The following is a 16,912-nucleotide window of genomic DNA, read 5'->3' on the forward strand; positions in this document are numbered from 1 at the left end:
AAATTCAAGTTTCTTGTATTCTAAAATAAAATTATACTTCAGAAATAGAAAATCGCATAATTTTAAAAAAGCAAAGCATTAGTTGAAAGCGAAAAACCCAAAGAAAGCAAATATAAAGTGGCGCTAATGTCTATATTTTCACTTGATTAGTTGTTTTTATGCTGGAAATATCAGAAATATAAATTGGCAACAACATTTACTATTCTCTCAACTCCTCTAAAACCGCCATGTTTTGTGTTGTTATTAAGTAATATTGAAAGGCGAAACATTTGAAACTGTTTATAGTGGATAATCGTTTTTTCCAAATCTTTTATTCGCTATGAACATAGAAGATGCATTGATGGCTTCTGATGGAGAGGGAATACAGATGATGGTTTACGACATCAGCAACATAGGGATTACGCCACAATTTGCGAACCATCATGGTTATTTCTTTTGTGATATATGTGGAGAAACTTTTGAAGCAAAAAACGAACTCAGAAAACATAAATCGTCTCACAATCCGCCTAAAACATTCAACTGTGATTACTGTAATAAAGTTTTTTCCAAGAAATATAACCTTCAACAGCACCTGTTAAGCCATACGGGTGAAAAGCCACATGTATGTACTGTGTGCTCTAAAGGTTTCACTAGGAAAAAGTATTTGGTTGAGCATTATCTTATTCACACTGGAGAAGAACCATATCTTTGTGATATATGCCAAGAAGGGTTTATGACTGATGAAGATTTGGCTGATCATCGTAAAGTTCATACTGGCGAAAAACCATTTGTATGTCCTAAGTGTGGATTAGATTGCTTAGAAGAAATAAAATTTAAATGTCATTACCTTACGCATACTAATGGTAAACCACATCAATGCGATATCTGTCATAAAGGATTCAAAAATAAAACACTTTTAGCTCGACATTACTTGATTCATACTGGTGAGAGACCACATGTTTGTTCAGTTTGCAATCGTGGATTTACTAATAAATCCACATTAGATCGGCATTATTTGATTCATACAGGTGAAAAGCCTTATACCTGCGAATACTGTAACAAAGGATTTATTCAAGAACATCATTTAAAAGAGCATTATTCAATTCATTCAGGTGTAAAGCCATATACATGTGAAACATGTAATAGAGGTTTCACATACAAAAGTGCCCTTCGAAGACACATGCTTTTGCATACAGGAGAAAAACCTCATGTATGTGAAATTTGTAGTAAAGGATTTATTCAAGAGAGTCATTTAAGGGAACATTATATTGCCCACAATGCTGAGATACCTCATATATGTGATATTTGTGATAAAGGTTTTGCTAATAATGCAACACTACAGAGGCATTACCTTACGCATTCAGGTCAAAAGCCATACACTTGTGATGTTTGTAGTAAAGGTTTTACTCAAGAGGGACATTTAAAACAGCATTATGTGACTCACAGTGGAGAAAAACCTTATTCCTGTACTGTATGTCCTAAAAGTTTCACTTCCAAGAGTTTATTAAAACGACATACAGCTACTCATACTCAAACTACGGAAGAAAAAGTACATTTGTGTGAAATTTGTGGAAAAGCTTACGAGGACTTTGAAGATTTACAAAAGCATTATACTACTTGTGTTATTGAAAAACAGTATCCATGTGATCTATGTGAAAAATCGTTTTTTAATCCTAATGATCGTGATCATCATTATTTGAATCATGGTGATGTCGGTGCTATAATAACTACATAATAAAGAATACTCATAATCAATAGTTTGACAAAGATTCAATTTATTAAAGTTATTTTGCAACTATTTCTGGATAATTTAATCTTTATTAAAATTTTGTTAGACATGTAAATATGGGTGACATACAGTATACTCTCGATGCTTCTATATCTCGTAAACCTTGTAACGTCAAAAAAATATTTTTCTCCTTGACATTGCATGACCACCTAATGCTAATTTGAATTTTTATGTCGAAGAGTTTCTTCTCAAAACCTTATGATGCTAAATATTTTCCTTTATGGAAAATTTAATTGTTTTAGAAAGATCACAGTGCAATTTAATTGTAAACAAATTCCTTTACTATTAATATTTTGTTTCTTGTTTTATGTATTAATATTTGTTACTTAATTATTTTTTTGTTAACTTTTGTTTTGTTTACTTTTATAAATTATTGTTACATTTAGACTTTTAGTCTATTATCATTTCATACAGAATTATTAGTAGTTAGTCTTATGTATTGCGACTCTACTTCTTAAAGTACTATTTTGAAATATGTTTTTCTTTTATGTACAATATATAGCTGAACTTGCTATCGCAAAAATCCACTATCTTAAAAATCCTTGAATATCCGTTGAACTTCGAGATATTAAGAGTATACTGTACTTTAAAAACAATTTATATGAATTTGAAATAGCACTTTGCTAGAACTCTGATTCTAGCTAATGTAATTAGAATTGTAAATCAATTACTTTTTTAATCAGATTATTAATTAAATTGGATGTCTATAAAATCACTGTCTAACAAAGTTTTAAGAGTGTTTTTGAGTAAATAATTAACATTCCTAATTAGTCATTGTTTATATTGTTAAAAAATTTATGTAAAATATCATTTAATAATCATCCGACAGTTTCATTTATAAAGTTTGTTGTTACCAGGATACTTAATTAGAAATTCATTGATATTCAGTCATTTCTAATTTGAAGTATTAAGTCAGTTTTTATGTATTGTAAAATTTACACTACATTTTATTTTATAAGTAATTGGTTTATTTACTATGAATAACTCGATCAAATTATTTGGTTTACCCAAGATTCAGCACATTGATTATCTAATAATTAGATTTGAATCACTAACAAGAGTATGTTAGAAATTTCAATGTTTTAATATATACTTTTCTCTAAAACTGTTTTTATTTTCTAGAGAACTAAGCCTTATGTAATATTTATAATAAAATTATTCCTTTATGCAATGGTCATCCATCAAATACCATAGTGCAAAGCTTAAATCACATAAATAGCAAACTATTATACACTTACTCTAAATTTCATACATAAAAAATATTTATAACATTAAATGTTAATTCATCAGGGGTCTGTCTAAGGTTTTATGAGAGGTACCTATTTTGTGAAATATTAGACATAATTTGTGTAAATTATATTAAAAAATCAACACAAAAATATGGTAAAGTGAGAAAACATTTTCAAATATTGTCACTACAAATAAAAATTATTTATGAATGGTAAATTTTTATATATTTTTCCCCATATGTGCAACAATAACTTTGCTATTGTAAAATTTTGGGCTTAAAATTGTATCCAAATTTAAAAATCATTGACCTTTGTTAAATTACAACTTGAATTTTTTTTTTAAAAAAAAGCATTTAACAGTACTTGCGTTTCATTATGAGAACATTTCCCATGGAGTCATATAGAAAAAAAAAATTTCACAGATAATAAAATGTTTCTTTAAAAAAAATAAAGGTCTGTTAACATAAATTTAGAACAATGTTAAATGCCCTGCAAAGTTTAAAGAGGCAGCGTCTCATCGTTTAATTTGAAGAGAAAAAAAAAAAGAATAGAAGGCTTTAGTATGGCGTAAGGGACCAGTTAGACTTACCATAACGCACTATCTGACCAAGCACGCGTTACCTAATTGTATATGTGGAATTATCTCTGGATTTATTGTTTCTTACGGGTATACAAAAACAAAATTTTAAGAGGTGGGGATAAGAAAAGAATCTTAGAACTGGCTTTTTTAAAAGCATTTTGTAAAACTACCATTTTTCCTTAAGTTGAATTTGTGAAGGTACCTCTAAACAGTTGCAAATTTACCCTGGACAGACCCCTGATTTCATTATCTTGGTTAGTATTGTTTGTCATATTTTATTAAATCTGTCTTTTTGAAAAGAAAATTTAATATTATATTGAAACTTTAAAAAAAAAGCACTTATGATTTTCTTTTTTGATTGTGATTGAAGCTAAGAAAAAAATGTGATTCAAGTTAAGAAAAATAAATGATACATTTCATACTACTATAATTAATTTTTAGGAGTATTAATGAGAAAGATATTTTTAGAACAAAATTTCATTTGATAATAATAATGGGATTTCAGTAAAGTATTATTTCTACAAATTTTTCACTTATAAGCAGCATATTTATCACATAAGCATATTTATCGCTTACTTTGAACAATTCATTTGATTGTTAATCACTTCTTTAACTGAGTGGTGGAAGGAAAAATTTTACTGAATTTTCTAATTGAATAACCAGCAAGAAAAAAATTTAAGTAAAATGTCTTGCCATCCTAAATGCTCAGTCAGTTGATGTAATGCAAGTAACTCTTAAAACTGATGCTTTCAATAACTTTTAAGGGATCTTCCTATATCAACAACAATCGGCGAATTAGTACTTTTCTGTGATTTTTTTAGTTTCCTGCTGCCTGTGAATCATTATTTTGGCATAGATTACTATGCAAAAATATTCCTAATCTTTGTAATTTTCATCAATAAATAATATTGTTTGAAAAAATAGCTTAATTTTTTTACCAAAAGTATAATCAAGTATTTCTCTAATATTGAAATTCTGTCTCCTCAATTGAGTATAGGATAAAAATTTTCTTACAATGGGTAAATATTATAATTAGCTGCTAATACCATTAATATTAAAAATTCAAAAAATCAATTAAGGTTTGCTGAAAACCAGATTTAAATTATGTGGTATAAGTATATTTCAAAATTAATTCCTATATATATAAGTATTTATATAATGTAAATATAAGGTTATAAATAGAATGTACTGAAAAATTGCTTGATTACCAACCAAGAGATAAATAAATAAAAATGCTTTTGTGAAAGACTAATTTTTTCTGAATGTTTAATCTATTTCATAAAGATGTTGATATTAAAATGATTGTTTATAAAATATATGTTAAGCAGTCATTATTATAATTTGCTTCAAAGGTAAAACAGAAAATTTCTCAGAGCACTAAAATATATTTGCTTGCATAACATATTTACCAAACAAGGTATGTTCATTTGCATTATTTTAATTAATAAATTATATATGTGTGCAAAAAAAAAGGATAAACTTTTTTACTTTGAATCAATGAAAAATATGATAAATTTTCATTTAACTTTGATTTTTTAAATATTTCAAGTACCTAATTTTACATTTTAACGAGCTTGTATAAATGCTGATTAAATTAATGAAATATATATAATTTATTCATTAAGTAAAACTCATATGAGCATAAAATATACCATGATTTATTACTAATGCCTACTACGAGGGTTGTCCATAAAATAAGGTTCCCAAGGAGCTGCGGACGCTAGGAACGCTGTTAAGCGGGATTTGTTGAGACTGGCGTGTAACTTGGCTCCCTTTTACCCAGTTCTCGCCCCTGCGAGGTATCTACAACTTTAATTCTTGTCTTAGTAGCTGTGAAAGATGGAGCTTCCATTTGTTTCTCACGCCAGGCGCGAATTACACTCTGTGATTTGTTTTTTAGTGCAAAAAACGTTCCTCCGGTGGTCATTCATTCCCAACTCTGTGAAGCGTACGGGGAAGAGTGTATGAGTGTGCAACATGTGCGCAAATGGTGCAGAGAATTCAAAAACGGACTTACAGACGCCCATGACGAACAACGTTCTGGCCGGCCATCGTTTTCGGACGAAGCGATTGCGAAATTGGAAGAAGCAATACTGAAAGATCGAAGGGTGAAGGTTCGGGACCTCAGCGAGATGATCCCTGTTGTCAGTAAGTCCTGCATTCACAACATTTTGAGAGACCGCTTAGGATATGGCAAGGTGGGTCCCGAAAATGCGGACGGATGACAACAAACGGCAACGTGTGGAAGCCGCCTGCGAATTTCTTCATGCCTACGAAACCGATGGCAAGGAATTTTTGGACTCTGTTGTTACTGGGGACGAGACCTGGGTCCACTACATGACGCCGGAAACAAAAGAACAATTGCGTTAATGGAAGCATCCAGGCTCGCCAAAGGCGAAGAAGTTTAAGCTAATTCTGTCTGTTTTAAGCTATCTTCGCGGAGCGGCGGCAGAGTTCTACGACTCAGGCATAAAGAAGATGGTACACCGCATGTAAAAATGCATTGATTTAAATTGCGATTATGCCGAAAAAAAGAGTGAAGTCTAAGCTTTCCAAGCATGTATTATTCAATGCCAATAAACATGTTTTTCATTGTGAAAATTCGTTGGGAACCTTATTTTATGGACAACCCTCGTATATGTATCCTTATTCTATCTTCTAGAAATTTCCTTTATAAACTTTGATTATAGGACCATGAAGCCAATGTAGGAACACAGTTTCGGATTTCGTTTTTAGAAGTATGTTAGAGAAATTATAATGACAGGCACCTATTACATAGGTATGATGAGATTATATATATATATATTAGGGGGATCTACCCTAGCTTGTACTCACCAATCCTTGGAACTGCTTTCAGATCGCTTTATTCACTGATTAAATATTGATATATTTTTATAAGTTCAAAAAATATAAGACTTTACTCTGGCGAAACCTTTGATTTACCTTCATTGCAATACTGTTCTGTCTCAATGGTTATTAAAAATACTTCTACAATACCTATATTAGTTACCTATTACCACAATGAGGCATCATTGGTGTCAATAATGGTTTAGCAATATTTTTAAAGGGGACCGTAAACAAAATAGTGGAAGTTTGGTCATTCTTAGGGGTTACCTCCATTGACTTCAAAATGTTATCGAAGGTACATGATATTTTGCTAACGATTTTAGTTGAAGTCAGTGTCATTTTCTTGGTGCAGAAGTGCCACTTGTGTTAACATCATGAAAACCGGATCGATTAATAAAATTTAGTGTCAATAAAAATTATCCCTACTGTTATGTGTAAAAACGAATGTACCAATTATTGAATTATTTTAAATAAATAAACAATTATATTTAAGTTTGTATTTAATTTATATCAGAAAAATTAGTTAGCTTTAGAAAATGAGAAGAGGTTTCTTTGTTTAAGATACTTGTTTTTCGAAAAAAAAATACTTTCTTTTAAAATTTAACTCTAAGAATAAATCATTGATAGGATCATCTTTAGTGTACTCTGACTGCAATGTGAGATTGTTGATCTCTTTCAGATATCGTCTAAGGACTCTAAATAAAAGTATCACGCAAATATTTTGAATATACTTTAATCTACTTATTTGTTTTGATATTTTTTCGCGTTTCCTTATTTGACCTTTTCTGCATTTAGTATTTCGCAAATAAAAGCCTCATACAAATATTCTGAATACCTTTTAATCTACTTATTTGTTTTGTTAATATTTTTTGATTTGATATTTTTTTGTGATTCCTTATTTGGCCTTTTCTTTATTTTGCAAATAAAAACCTCACACAAACAATTTGAATACTTTTTAATCTTCTTATTTATTTTGTTAATATTTTTTCCGTATCTGGTGGAGAGGTTTGCCTTGTCACTGGGGGAGGTTTCGATGGTCTCTCTTAAAGGTTTTCTTCAACACAAAGTCTATAGAAAAACATTCTGTGCCTCCCAAAAATGGTCGCTCACACAGAGGTGGTCTTTCCTTGAGGTTTCCCTGTTTATATATTTCCTACTTAACATCATCATCAGCTTGATATCTCATTTCTTAGTTGAAACGTGATTAAGAAATTAATCTGTTCTATAATAATATATGCTGACACATTACTATTTTACGTAATAAGATATTCAATCATAATATTCCATGTTTGCCTTGTTGGCGACAAACCACTGAGAGCTTCTGAGTAATGCCAGATGTTCACTACAACTAAATCGTTATGAAAAATTGTGGCCAATGGATTGGGAAGTGTTGCTTTACACATATTAACGGGCTCTGAAAATTCATATAAGTGTATCAAAAACAGCCACTGCATTCTTTAAATTATCTGCTTTTTTAACCTCTTCATTTGGGCTTACTAAATTGGTCTTTTACTTAGTTTTGACTTGTGTTCATTGTGATTACTTTAAATTAAAAGCGAATAATCACAACTGAACTGAATCTCTATAAAATACAATATACTGACTTAAAACAGTTTTGCATCTATGCATTCTTAAATGCTACAAGAATATTCAGATTTTTCTGGGTGTCATCAGCATAAAATTTATAAAAAATATTATTTATCTACTATATATTAAGGCCTTAATTTAAAAGCAATCCTCTTAAATTTTTTATTATAAGTTATAACTTTTTTTAAAAAAATTTTGATTAAAATATTACAAATTAAAGGCTTAAAACTAAAAGCAGTATTTTTATTAAAATGTAATACTATATTAGACTAGCAGAGCTGCCCATTACAACTTTGCGATATATTTAATTGAAAATTAATAGACAATGAAAACATATACACCACAAGAGAACTGGAAATGACTTTAAACAAAGAATCAAACATTAAAAATTAAATTTCATTATCACTAGAAGAAATTTATCCATAAAATGCAGAAAGTTGGCAACCCTTCATTAGTAAGCAATATTTTACAATAAACATATCACACATTAAAGTTGAAGAGAATCGATGAGAGATTAAATGTTTAACATTTAGCTACATTCACAAAGTGATGTAAACTATATTCTATATATAAGCTTGCTTGGTAAAAAAAAAAACTATTAAAATATCATTAGAAAAACACCAGATTTGTTGACAATTAACCCTTAATTTTAAATGTTATTCTGATAAAGTGATAAGATTAAGAAGTAAACTGACTTTACCCATAGATTTTAATGAAATCAAAAGGAGAATTTTGTAAGCGAAACAGAACCCCATGAAGCTTAATAATGCACTTATGATAAAAACTACATAAAATAAGGCGAATTTGAGAAACAACTTTTATTAATTCAAAAAATAACTATTTTTTTTAGTTTCATTTTAACAATATACAAATTAAATAATATAGGGATTTTCTTTTTACAATATCAGCTACAAAAAATAATTTACAAATTGTACATTCAAATCAGATATGTTTTTAATAATACTACAAATGTAGTAAACATTATATATATATATACACAGATGTTAAATACTTAGTTCACATTTAAGTACAATGGTGAAATGAATAAATTAAAAAAAAACTAATAACGCTGGCGAAATAACAATTGAAGAGGTCTAAAAATATAATAAGCTCACTTGCTTTCAATTTAACCAATCAAACCAGCTTTAAAAATGAAATAAGTATTGAACCTAATTAAGATTTAAAAAAAACTAAGCTCCTTCCTATAAATTCAATTATTTCAGGACTTCCACAAAAATAGGTAACAGTGAATCCCTAAATTCAGTTTGTTATTAATTAACAAAAACAAACAGAAGGAAAATCTCAATACTGCATTCCTGCAGGTACAAAGACAACTTTTTCGGAGCTATATCTGGCAGGCCCAAGCTCTGAAAAAGCATCTCGTAATCTTGCCCAAGGATCTTCATCCTGAACACAGGTCGGAAGATTGTTCTCATCAACTTGGCATGAATTTAAACTATCAAGATCACAGGAAATATCATCTATTTCATCAAAGGACTTAATTTTTAAAGAATCTTTATCTTTAAGAAAATCTGAAGATCCATTTATAGAACCAAAACTACTTTTGGAAGAATTATCTTCTCTGTAAGCACTTTGACTCGCTTCTTTTAACGGTACAGACGGTTGAATATTTGAATTAGGTAATGAATTTCCTTCAGCACAAATCGGACCTTTATCAGGATTTATTATCGATACATTGGACAACCGTGCTTGATGATTCAACAAACGTTTTTGTTCAGCAAACAATTTATAAGTAAGTTGAGACTTTCTAGACAAGGAAGAAATATCTGATGAATCATCAGAAAGAGATTCTTTTACAAAATTGGACATTCCTCCAGCAGAATGCATAATGTTCATAGAATCCTTGCCAGAAATTGCAGATTTACTAAGCACATGCTCTTGGCTTGATAACAGGCATTTCTCTTCAGCAAACTTCTTGTAAACTTGAGACTTGCCAGACAATGAAGAATTATCACAAACTGAATCTTTTCCATCATTTGAATTCTTTTTAGAAAAAAGTAACTTTTCAACACCGATAGAATCTTTCCCTAAAAATGCAGATTTACTAGACAGCTGCTTTTGGTTGGTTAACAAATGTCTCTGTTCAGCTAACTTCTTGTAAACTTGAGACTTTTTGGAAAATGAGGAACCAGATGATAGTGATTCTGTAGCGTTGAGACTTGAAGGTTTAATGGTATTGGGAAATGCAAGAACATTAGATAAATTATTATCTACTACAGGTGTATTAAGATCTTGAGACCTTGAGCCATCACTGGATGAACTAAGGTTTTCAAACGGCTGAGCAAATTTTTCAGGAGATTTTAAAGACTTTGATGATGGAGACAGTTTAGTTTCAGATAGATAAGAACTCTTAGAAGTAAAATTTGGAACTGACGCAGCTTTACTTTCATGCTTGAAATCATGTTCAAAGTTCGTATTACACATATCCCTCTCCAATGTTACAGAACAATCATCTCGATCAGATAAATTCTCAAACGGTGACATAGAAATAACACTTCTATCACAATTGTCACCAGAAAACATTTTATCTAACAAAAATTGAATTATCTCATTTCTATTAGAATAGCTCCAACCACTATCAACATTTTCACAATTATCATCGATTTCAAGCTCCTTATCAGCTGCATATTTTCCATACCCATACTTTTGCTGATACTTTCTACAGTCTCTTTCATATCTAGCGAACGGATCTTCGTTATTCTGTGGTTTTGAAGAATCGGCCGGTTTTAATTTATCGGTGAACTTAAATATTTGCATATTTTCCATCACCAGTTCAGGAGGAAGTAGTTTAAAATCAGTAGGATATAACTGCAACTCATGATCGTCCTTTTTAAGAATAACATTTAAATACACATCAATGCATCTACGGAAAGGCATCCGTAGAATGATATCCAGCTCTTGCTTCAACATTCTCAAATAAATCACATTCTTTATGAGAAACTGCAACAAATTAGGGTTTAATGGAAGAGAACTAAGCTTCAGAGAAGAATTAAAATGCTTACAGAGATATTCTTTTGGCACGTTTAAGTATAAGTTTAAACAATAATTTAAAGAATTAACTTTGTTAGTGATTGACTCAGCTTTTTTCTTTATAGCGTTTACAACAAAATCAGCAACTTGTGTGTCGAAAACATTAGAGGGCTTTGTGTTGTATTGATGATAAAAGCAATCTGAAGCTCTCCGACAATCATGTATAACTTTTACAATTCTTTTGTTCTCCAGAAGCATTTTCAACCCTTTATCAAAAGCATCACCTCCTAGACTTGCTACATAAAACAAATATGTACACGTGGAAGAAGAGATATTTAACCATTCCAAAGAACCAGAGCGTCCAATATCACAGCCTTCCAGAGAAAGTCCAATAACATCTTGTTTATTTAAATGTTGGATTGCTTCAAAAAAATCAGCCTCCAAACATTTAATTACAAGATAAGCATTTGGTAGACGATTAGAAACATGAGAAGGAAGTTCAACTCCTGATTCCATTAACTTACAATATGAAACATTGCTGTTTTGGCGCAACATGTTTGCCGATTTCAGATTCTGAAGGAATTTATCTTTATCCATGATTTCCAACTTTCTTCAGAATGTTTTTGAAGTACTTAAATAAAAACAGGAAATCTATAGTTAACAACGAATGAAAAAGTAAAACACCAAACTATGCCCAAAACAAATCATATGGACAGAAGGTAATGAGCGACGATAAACGAAGCTATATAGTTTAAAGTGCATTTAGCTTCTCGCTTACAATGGACATCAATTTTTTTCGGTTTTCCATGCTTAACTCATCTCTACGCACACGCATGTGTGGTTGTGGCGCTAGTGATTCGCGTAGTCCTACTAGCTTTCACGAAATTTCCCTATTCTCAACGTGGCAATTTAAGGCTCGTACTCTTTTGTTTCTTCATTTAAATAGTAAGAAAATAATATTTGAACTGATAATTCTAAGATGTATTCTGGTAAGTCCTTTCTTAAAATGCAATTTTTTTTTCAAATAATGAAAGAAATTTTAAGTTAATTAAATTAAAGTCTACAAACCTAGAGGTTGTGGTTCAATCTCAAGCGGTGACACGGGAGGTTTCGCACTTTTTCCAACTTATAAACCAAATACTAAACACTTATTTTGCATTGATAGAGCTTTTTTTTTCAAATTTATTGAATAATATATTTTAGTATATACTTTTAATTGAATTTTGATAAAAATTATGAAAATCTTTTTAAATTAAATATTTTTATGTGTTTATAATTTAGTATTTATGATATATTTTAATATTGCATAAAGAATATTGTCTTTTTTTTTTAATTTAATACAATGAAAAAAACTTTCTATTCTTGTTTTCTTTTTGTTTCAAAAAATGCAGAAGTAAAGTTACTAAAATTTTTTGATTAAAGTTTTCAATTTTAGAAAATTCTACTGCTGTCTGCAAGTTAATTGAAAAACAAAAGTCAATTTCAAAGCTTGCAATGACTAAAAATCTTAATTATTTATGTAATATTAACCATTTTTTACGTTGAAATTGTATACAGTCCATTATTTATTATTTGCATTTTGAGAACAAATTACGTTTATAGAAATTTATATCAGACTAAAAGGAATTTTTACTTATAAACAGATACGTATGAGTTTGTCATATGTATACGTATGTGCATATGAAGTAAATCTTTATTTTTACATTGTTAATTTGATTAGCATTCATTTGCTTAACATACCGATAAGTTTATTGCTATGCTAAACAAATCAATGTTTACGATGAATGGTGTTTTCAATATAAATGTAAGCAATAACAATCCTGAGTTCTATACCTGCTCTAGTTCCGGATGGAAAGTTTGCAACTGCTTACCACAGCTTATTCTGCGAGGCGATATTTTCAAACGGATAATTTTGTTTTCAATAAAAGAAATAAATTAGATAATATCTGAGCTCAAATCTGCTGCATTTCATAAGATATTAATGCTATTATGTAATTCTGGTGAGTTTGAAGTGAAAATTTGTTTTAGTTATTTATAGATATATGGATGGTGTTTCCTACACTAGGGAACGCTGCAAGCTCGGGACTGCCTAAATTTCCGGGTTACTGTTTCAGTTGTATTTTAAAGCCATTTGGCATCATTGTGTTTTGAGATTCTTGCAAACAATGTATTTGATTACTTGTTACTTATGTTTACAATGCTAACAATACTTGTGTTTACAATACTAAAAGTGTTAACACTAACGTAAGATGGTGCACAGCTTGCAACACGAACAAACTGTAATAAACAAATGGAAAGAGGCCAAATCAAGACTGCCAAAAAAGCGACTTATTCAAAGTCTAGCAACCATGTCACCTTTTTTAATAATAAATAACAAAATAACTAAAACACATTTTCACTCCAAACTCCCCAGAATTACATAATAACATTAATATCTTATGAAAGACGGCAGATTTGAGAGCAGAAATTATCTAATTTATTTCTTTTACTGAAAACAAAATTATCCGTTTGAAAACATCGCCTATCAGAATAACATGTAGTAAGCAGCTGCAAACTTTTTAACCGGAACTAGAGTAGGTCCCGAGCTCGAGATTGTTATTGTTTACATTTCTATTGAAAACACCATCCATTGTTAAAAATGGTGGCATGGCTGCTAGATTTTGAATAACTCGCTTTTTTGGCAGTCCTGATATGACCTCTTTCCATTTGTTTATTACTGTTTGTTCTTGTTATAAGCTGTGCACCATCTTAAGATGGTAAAGAATTACTATCTAAATTACATCTAAAGTAATTACTTTAGTGTTAGCACCTTTAGCATTGTAAGCACAAGTATTGTCAGCATTGTAAACGCAAGCAATAAGTAATCAAATGCCACATTTGCAAGAATCTCAAAGCACGACGATCACGTTGTGAGCCAAATAGCTTCAAAATTCACCGGAGACAGTAACCCGGAAATATAGGCGGTATGGAGCTTGCAGCGTTCCCTAAATTGCTCTTTCAAGACTTCCGGGTTACTGCTTACGATATATTTTTACGCCGCAGATTGAAAAAACGCGCCATCATATTATTGCATCATATCTTTTGCAGTATTTCACATGTACCGAGTTCTTTCTTTCACCCTTTAAACTTCAGCATTATCATATTAATATTATGATTATTAGAATATTTTCTAATTAGGTTATCTTAAAAAGATATTTTTTACGACATTTTATTCAAATGTAGCCAAATAAGGGATAAAATACAAAACATGGCAAACCTTAAGAATTATTCACAATGAGATATTAACTTTCCAAATTTTTTTTTGGTCTTACGACTTCTGAGAATCAATACATTTCTGAAAGCTCTTATGAATGGTACAATTACGTTTAGATTTGAACCCAAATTACAATAACAAAACTGCATAGAATATTAGGCTTGTTCACACATCGCCTCGTAGTTATAACATAAAGTGGAGGGATACACCGGAAATTTTCTAAATTTCTTCCGGTTTAAGGACGCTTGTTATTGTTTACATTAGACCACCCTTTAGAGCTCAATATTATAGAATTTATCATTATTTTAAATAAAATAAATTTTTTTAAAATAAAAATAAGGCCTTTTCCTTACTCTCTACAAATAATACTTCAAGAAAAAAATATTAAGATCAATAACAATTACGATGATTTAAATTAGTAAATTATTCTCTTTAAATTTTAATAGTAACTTGAGTTTTGGTTATCCCAGGGAATTAATGTACAAATTTTAAATTAGCAAAAAAACTAAACTCATTAGAAAAAATAATCTGTCTATACGCACAGTCTTCTGAAAAAAAGTTAGAAAAATTTAACATGTTAGTCACATTAAAGGCTTAATTTTTGCTTTTAATGCGACTAACATATATGTTATTTAAGGTAGGTAGATACTTTACCAGATACGCACCAGAGGACCGATTCCGCTCACCCTCGGTCCTTACGCAGGCTATCAAAGTGGTCACCCACCCGCTTACTGAACGCAGCCAGTGATGCTTGACTTCGGTGTTCTACTGGGAACCGTTTATTTTCAATCAGCAAACTGTGGGACTTATGCAATTTTAAAAAAAAGCTTAATTAAAAGCAAATTTATTTTATAAATTGTCAGTACTAAATGGCATCATTGTCGAAAACGACTGGATTGAAATATATCATAGCCTATTTAGATGTTTGTGGAAACTTTCCTTAACAATAATAATAAATTATTTATTTTGTGGATGGTGTTTTGATCCTCTGCAGAGGGGATGGCATCCCCGCTTCGGTAGACCAATGACCTGCTCGCGAAGTCGAGCACTTCACTGTAAAATAGTTTGAATTCTTCTATAAATCTCCACACGCTAATGTTGAAAGCATGCGAAGTGTTGTTGTAAAGAGTTCTGCTCTACGCCACTGACTGCGGTCAGTGTGCGGGTGGGTGACCACTTGGATCAGTCTGCGTAAGTATCGAGGGTGTGTGGTATTGGTCATCGTTAAACTGTTCTACCGTAAAGTGCTCGACTTCTCGTGCAGTTCGTCGGGCTACCGAAGCGAAGGTGCCATCCCCTCTGCAGAGGATCAAAATTGTGATGGCATGTCTTCGGATCATCCTCAGGGATGCTTCCCAGACCGTCGCCAATAGCCCATTGTGCAGCTCTAGTACGACGTAAATGAACAAATCAATCAATCAAACCCACCTGTGGCCCATTTCGATTGCCAATTGTTTTTAATAACAGAAATAAATTTTATAATTTTCGAGCTCAAATCTGCTGTGAATTTGAAATGAAATTTTTTTAAAATTATTTATAGATGCAGTGTTAAAAAAGGTGACATTGCTAGATTTAGAAAGAACTCGCTTTTTTGGTAGTCTCGATTTGGCCTCTTTTAACCAGTTTATTGTTTTTTGTTCTTGATGCAATCTGTGCAACATCATGCGGTAGTGTTAGCCTCTTGTTCTAGCAGCGAGATTAAGATCATTTTACTATTTATTATTTAAGTTTAAATTTAGATGTTATTGTTGACAAGATAAGAAGGGCCGGATTAACTTATAGGCACACTAGGCACGTGCCTAGGGCCTACGAAATTCAGGGGCCTACGAAAAACTTGGGAGAAAAAAATTTGTTGACAAAAATAATTTAGCTTTAGAAACAACAAGTGTATTTTGCACAAAATTATGAAGATACAAATAAAATTATAATATTTTTCGGTAATAAATTATTTTGCAGAATCTTATCTAATATATTACTTTTTAGCGATTTTTGGATTCAACGAAATCTTGTATTATGCTGTCGAATTCCAAACTACGCAAAATATCCATATTAATAAAAATGTAAGAAAAAATATGCAAGAAAATTTTAGTATATATTTTGAAAAGAGGGGAGGAGTGGGGAAAGGAGGGAGGGCCCAAAAACGGCTATGCCTAGGGCCTACGAAAGGTATAATCCGGCTCTGAAGATAAGTATAGTGTTTTATTCTTTTATTCAGATGACGATTTTTTTGTCTTGAAATGACAGGTTTGCGAATGAAGATTTTATAACGATTTTTTTAAAAACACATATAATAAATCAGGCAACAAATAAACGTGCATAGTTTGTCTAAAGTAAGAACTCCCCTAGCCATTCGTCTGGATTAATCCAGACGAGTTCGTGGTGGTGACTATGGTAACGTGGTTAGCTATTCAAGTAACAGTGTGGGATCATTGTTTAGGACAGGTTTTGGCTCGGATCGGCGAGAGAAAGGAAATCTTTTTCTTCGGTATACTGTGTTCGCCCTAGAGTTAAGAGAATCCTCTGAAATGTGCTATTCGCGATCGCAACACTCGAATACGCCATCTGGGGAGAGACCAGTTTCATGCCTTTAGCCCTTCTCCCTTCCCTCTCCTCCTCTTTTCAGTTGCATAGGAATGTACTACGATATTTTCCCTTTT

At 31.1% G+C, this 16,912-nt stretch overlaps 3 protein-coding genes across 3 annotated transcripts; 2 read left to right on the forward strand and 1 right to left on the reverse strand.

The window, feature by feature from the left end:
• Positions 1-186: 186 nt before the first annotated feature.
• On the forward strand, positions 187-1,777 carry LOC107438870 (zinc finger protein 271). The gene has a single exon (XM_016051272.4). The coding sequence runs from the start codon at positions 320-322 to the stop codon at positions 1,712-1,714; it is 1,395 nt and encodes a 464-aa protein (XP_015906758.1). The 5' UTR covers positions 187-319; the 3' UTR covers positions 1,715-1,777.
• A 2,815-nt stretch (positions 1,778-4,592) lies between these two features.
• On the forward strand, positions 4,593-5,802 carry LOC139425643 (protein GVQW3-like). The gene is made up of 2 exons (XM_071181046.1): positions 4,593-4,596; positions 5,408-5,802. The coding sequence occupies exons 1-2, from the start codon at positions 4,593-4,595 to the stop codon at positions 5,800-5,802; spliced, it is 399 nt and encodes a 132-aa protein (XP_071037147.1).
• Positions 5,803-8,814: 3,012 nt separating this feature from the next.
• Positions 8,815-11,631, reverse strand: LOC139425699 (uncharacterized; the record flags this gene model as incomplete). The annotated part of the gene is given in 1 exon segment (XM_071181388.1): positions 8,815-11,631. A coding segment is annotated over 1 exon segment (2,286 nt). The 3' UTR covers positions 8,815-9,313.
• Positions 11,632-16,912: the final 5,281 nt, after the last annotated feature.

This window comes from Parasteatoda tepidariorum, chromosome 5 (assembly GCF_043381705.1).
Source record: "Parasteatoda tepidariorum isolate YZ-2023 chromosome 5, CAS_Ptep_4.0, whole genome shotgun sequence".
Classification (NCBI taxonomy): domain Eukaryota; kingdom Metazoa; phylum Arthropoda; class Arachnida; order Araneae; family Theridiidae; genus Parasteatoda; species Parasteatoda tepidariorum.

Excerpts from the sequence above, each read along its gene's own strand:
- LOC107438870 (XM_016051272.4), top strand. The coding sequence starts at position 320 with ATGAACATAGAAGATGCATTGATGGCTTCTGATGGAGAGGGAATACAG.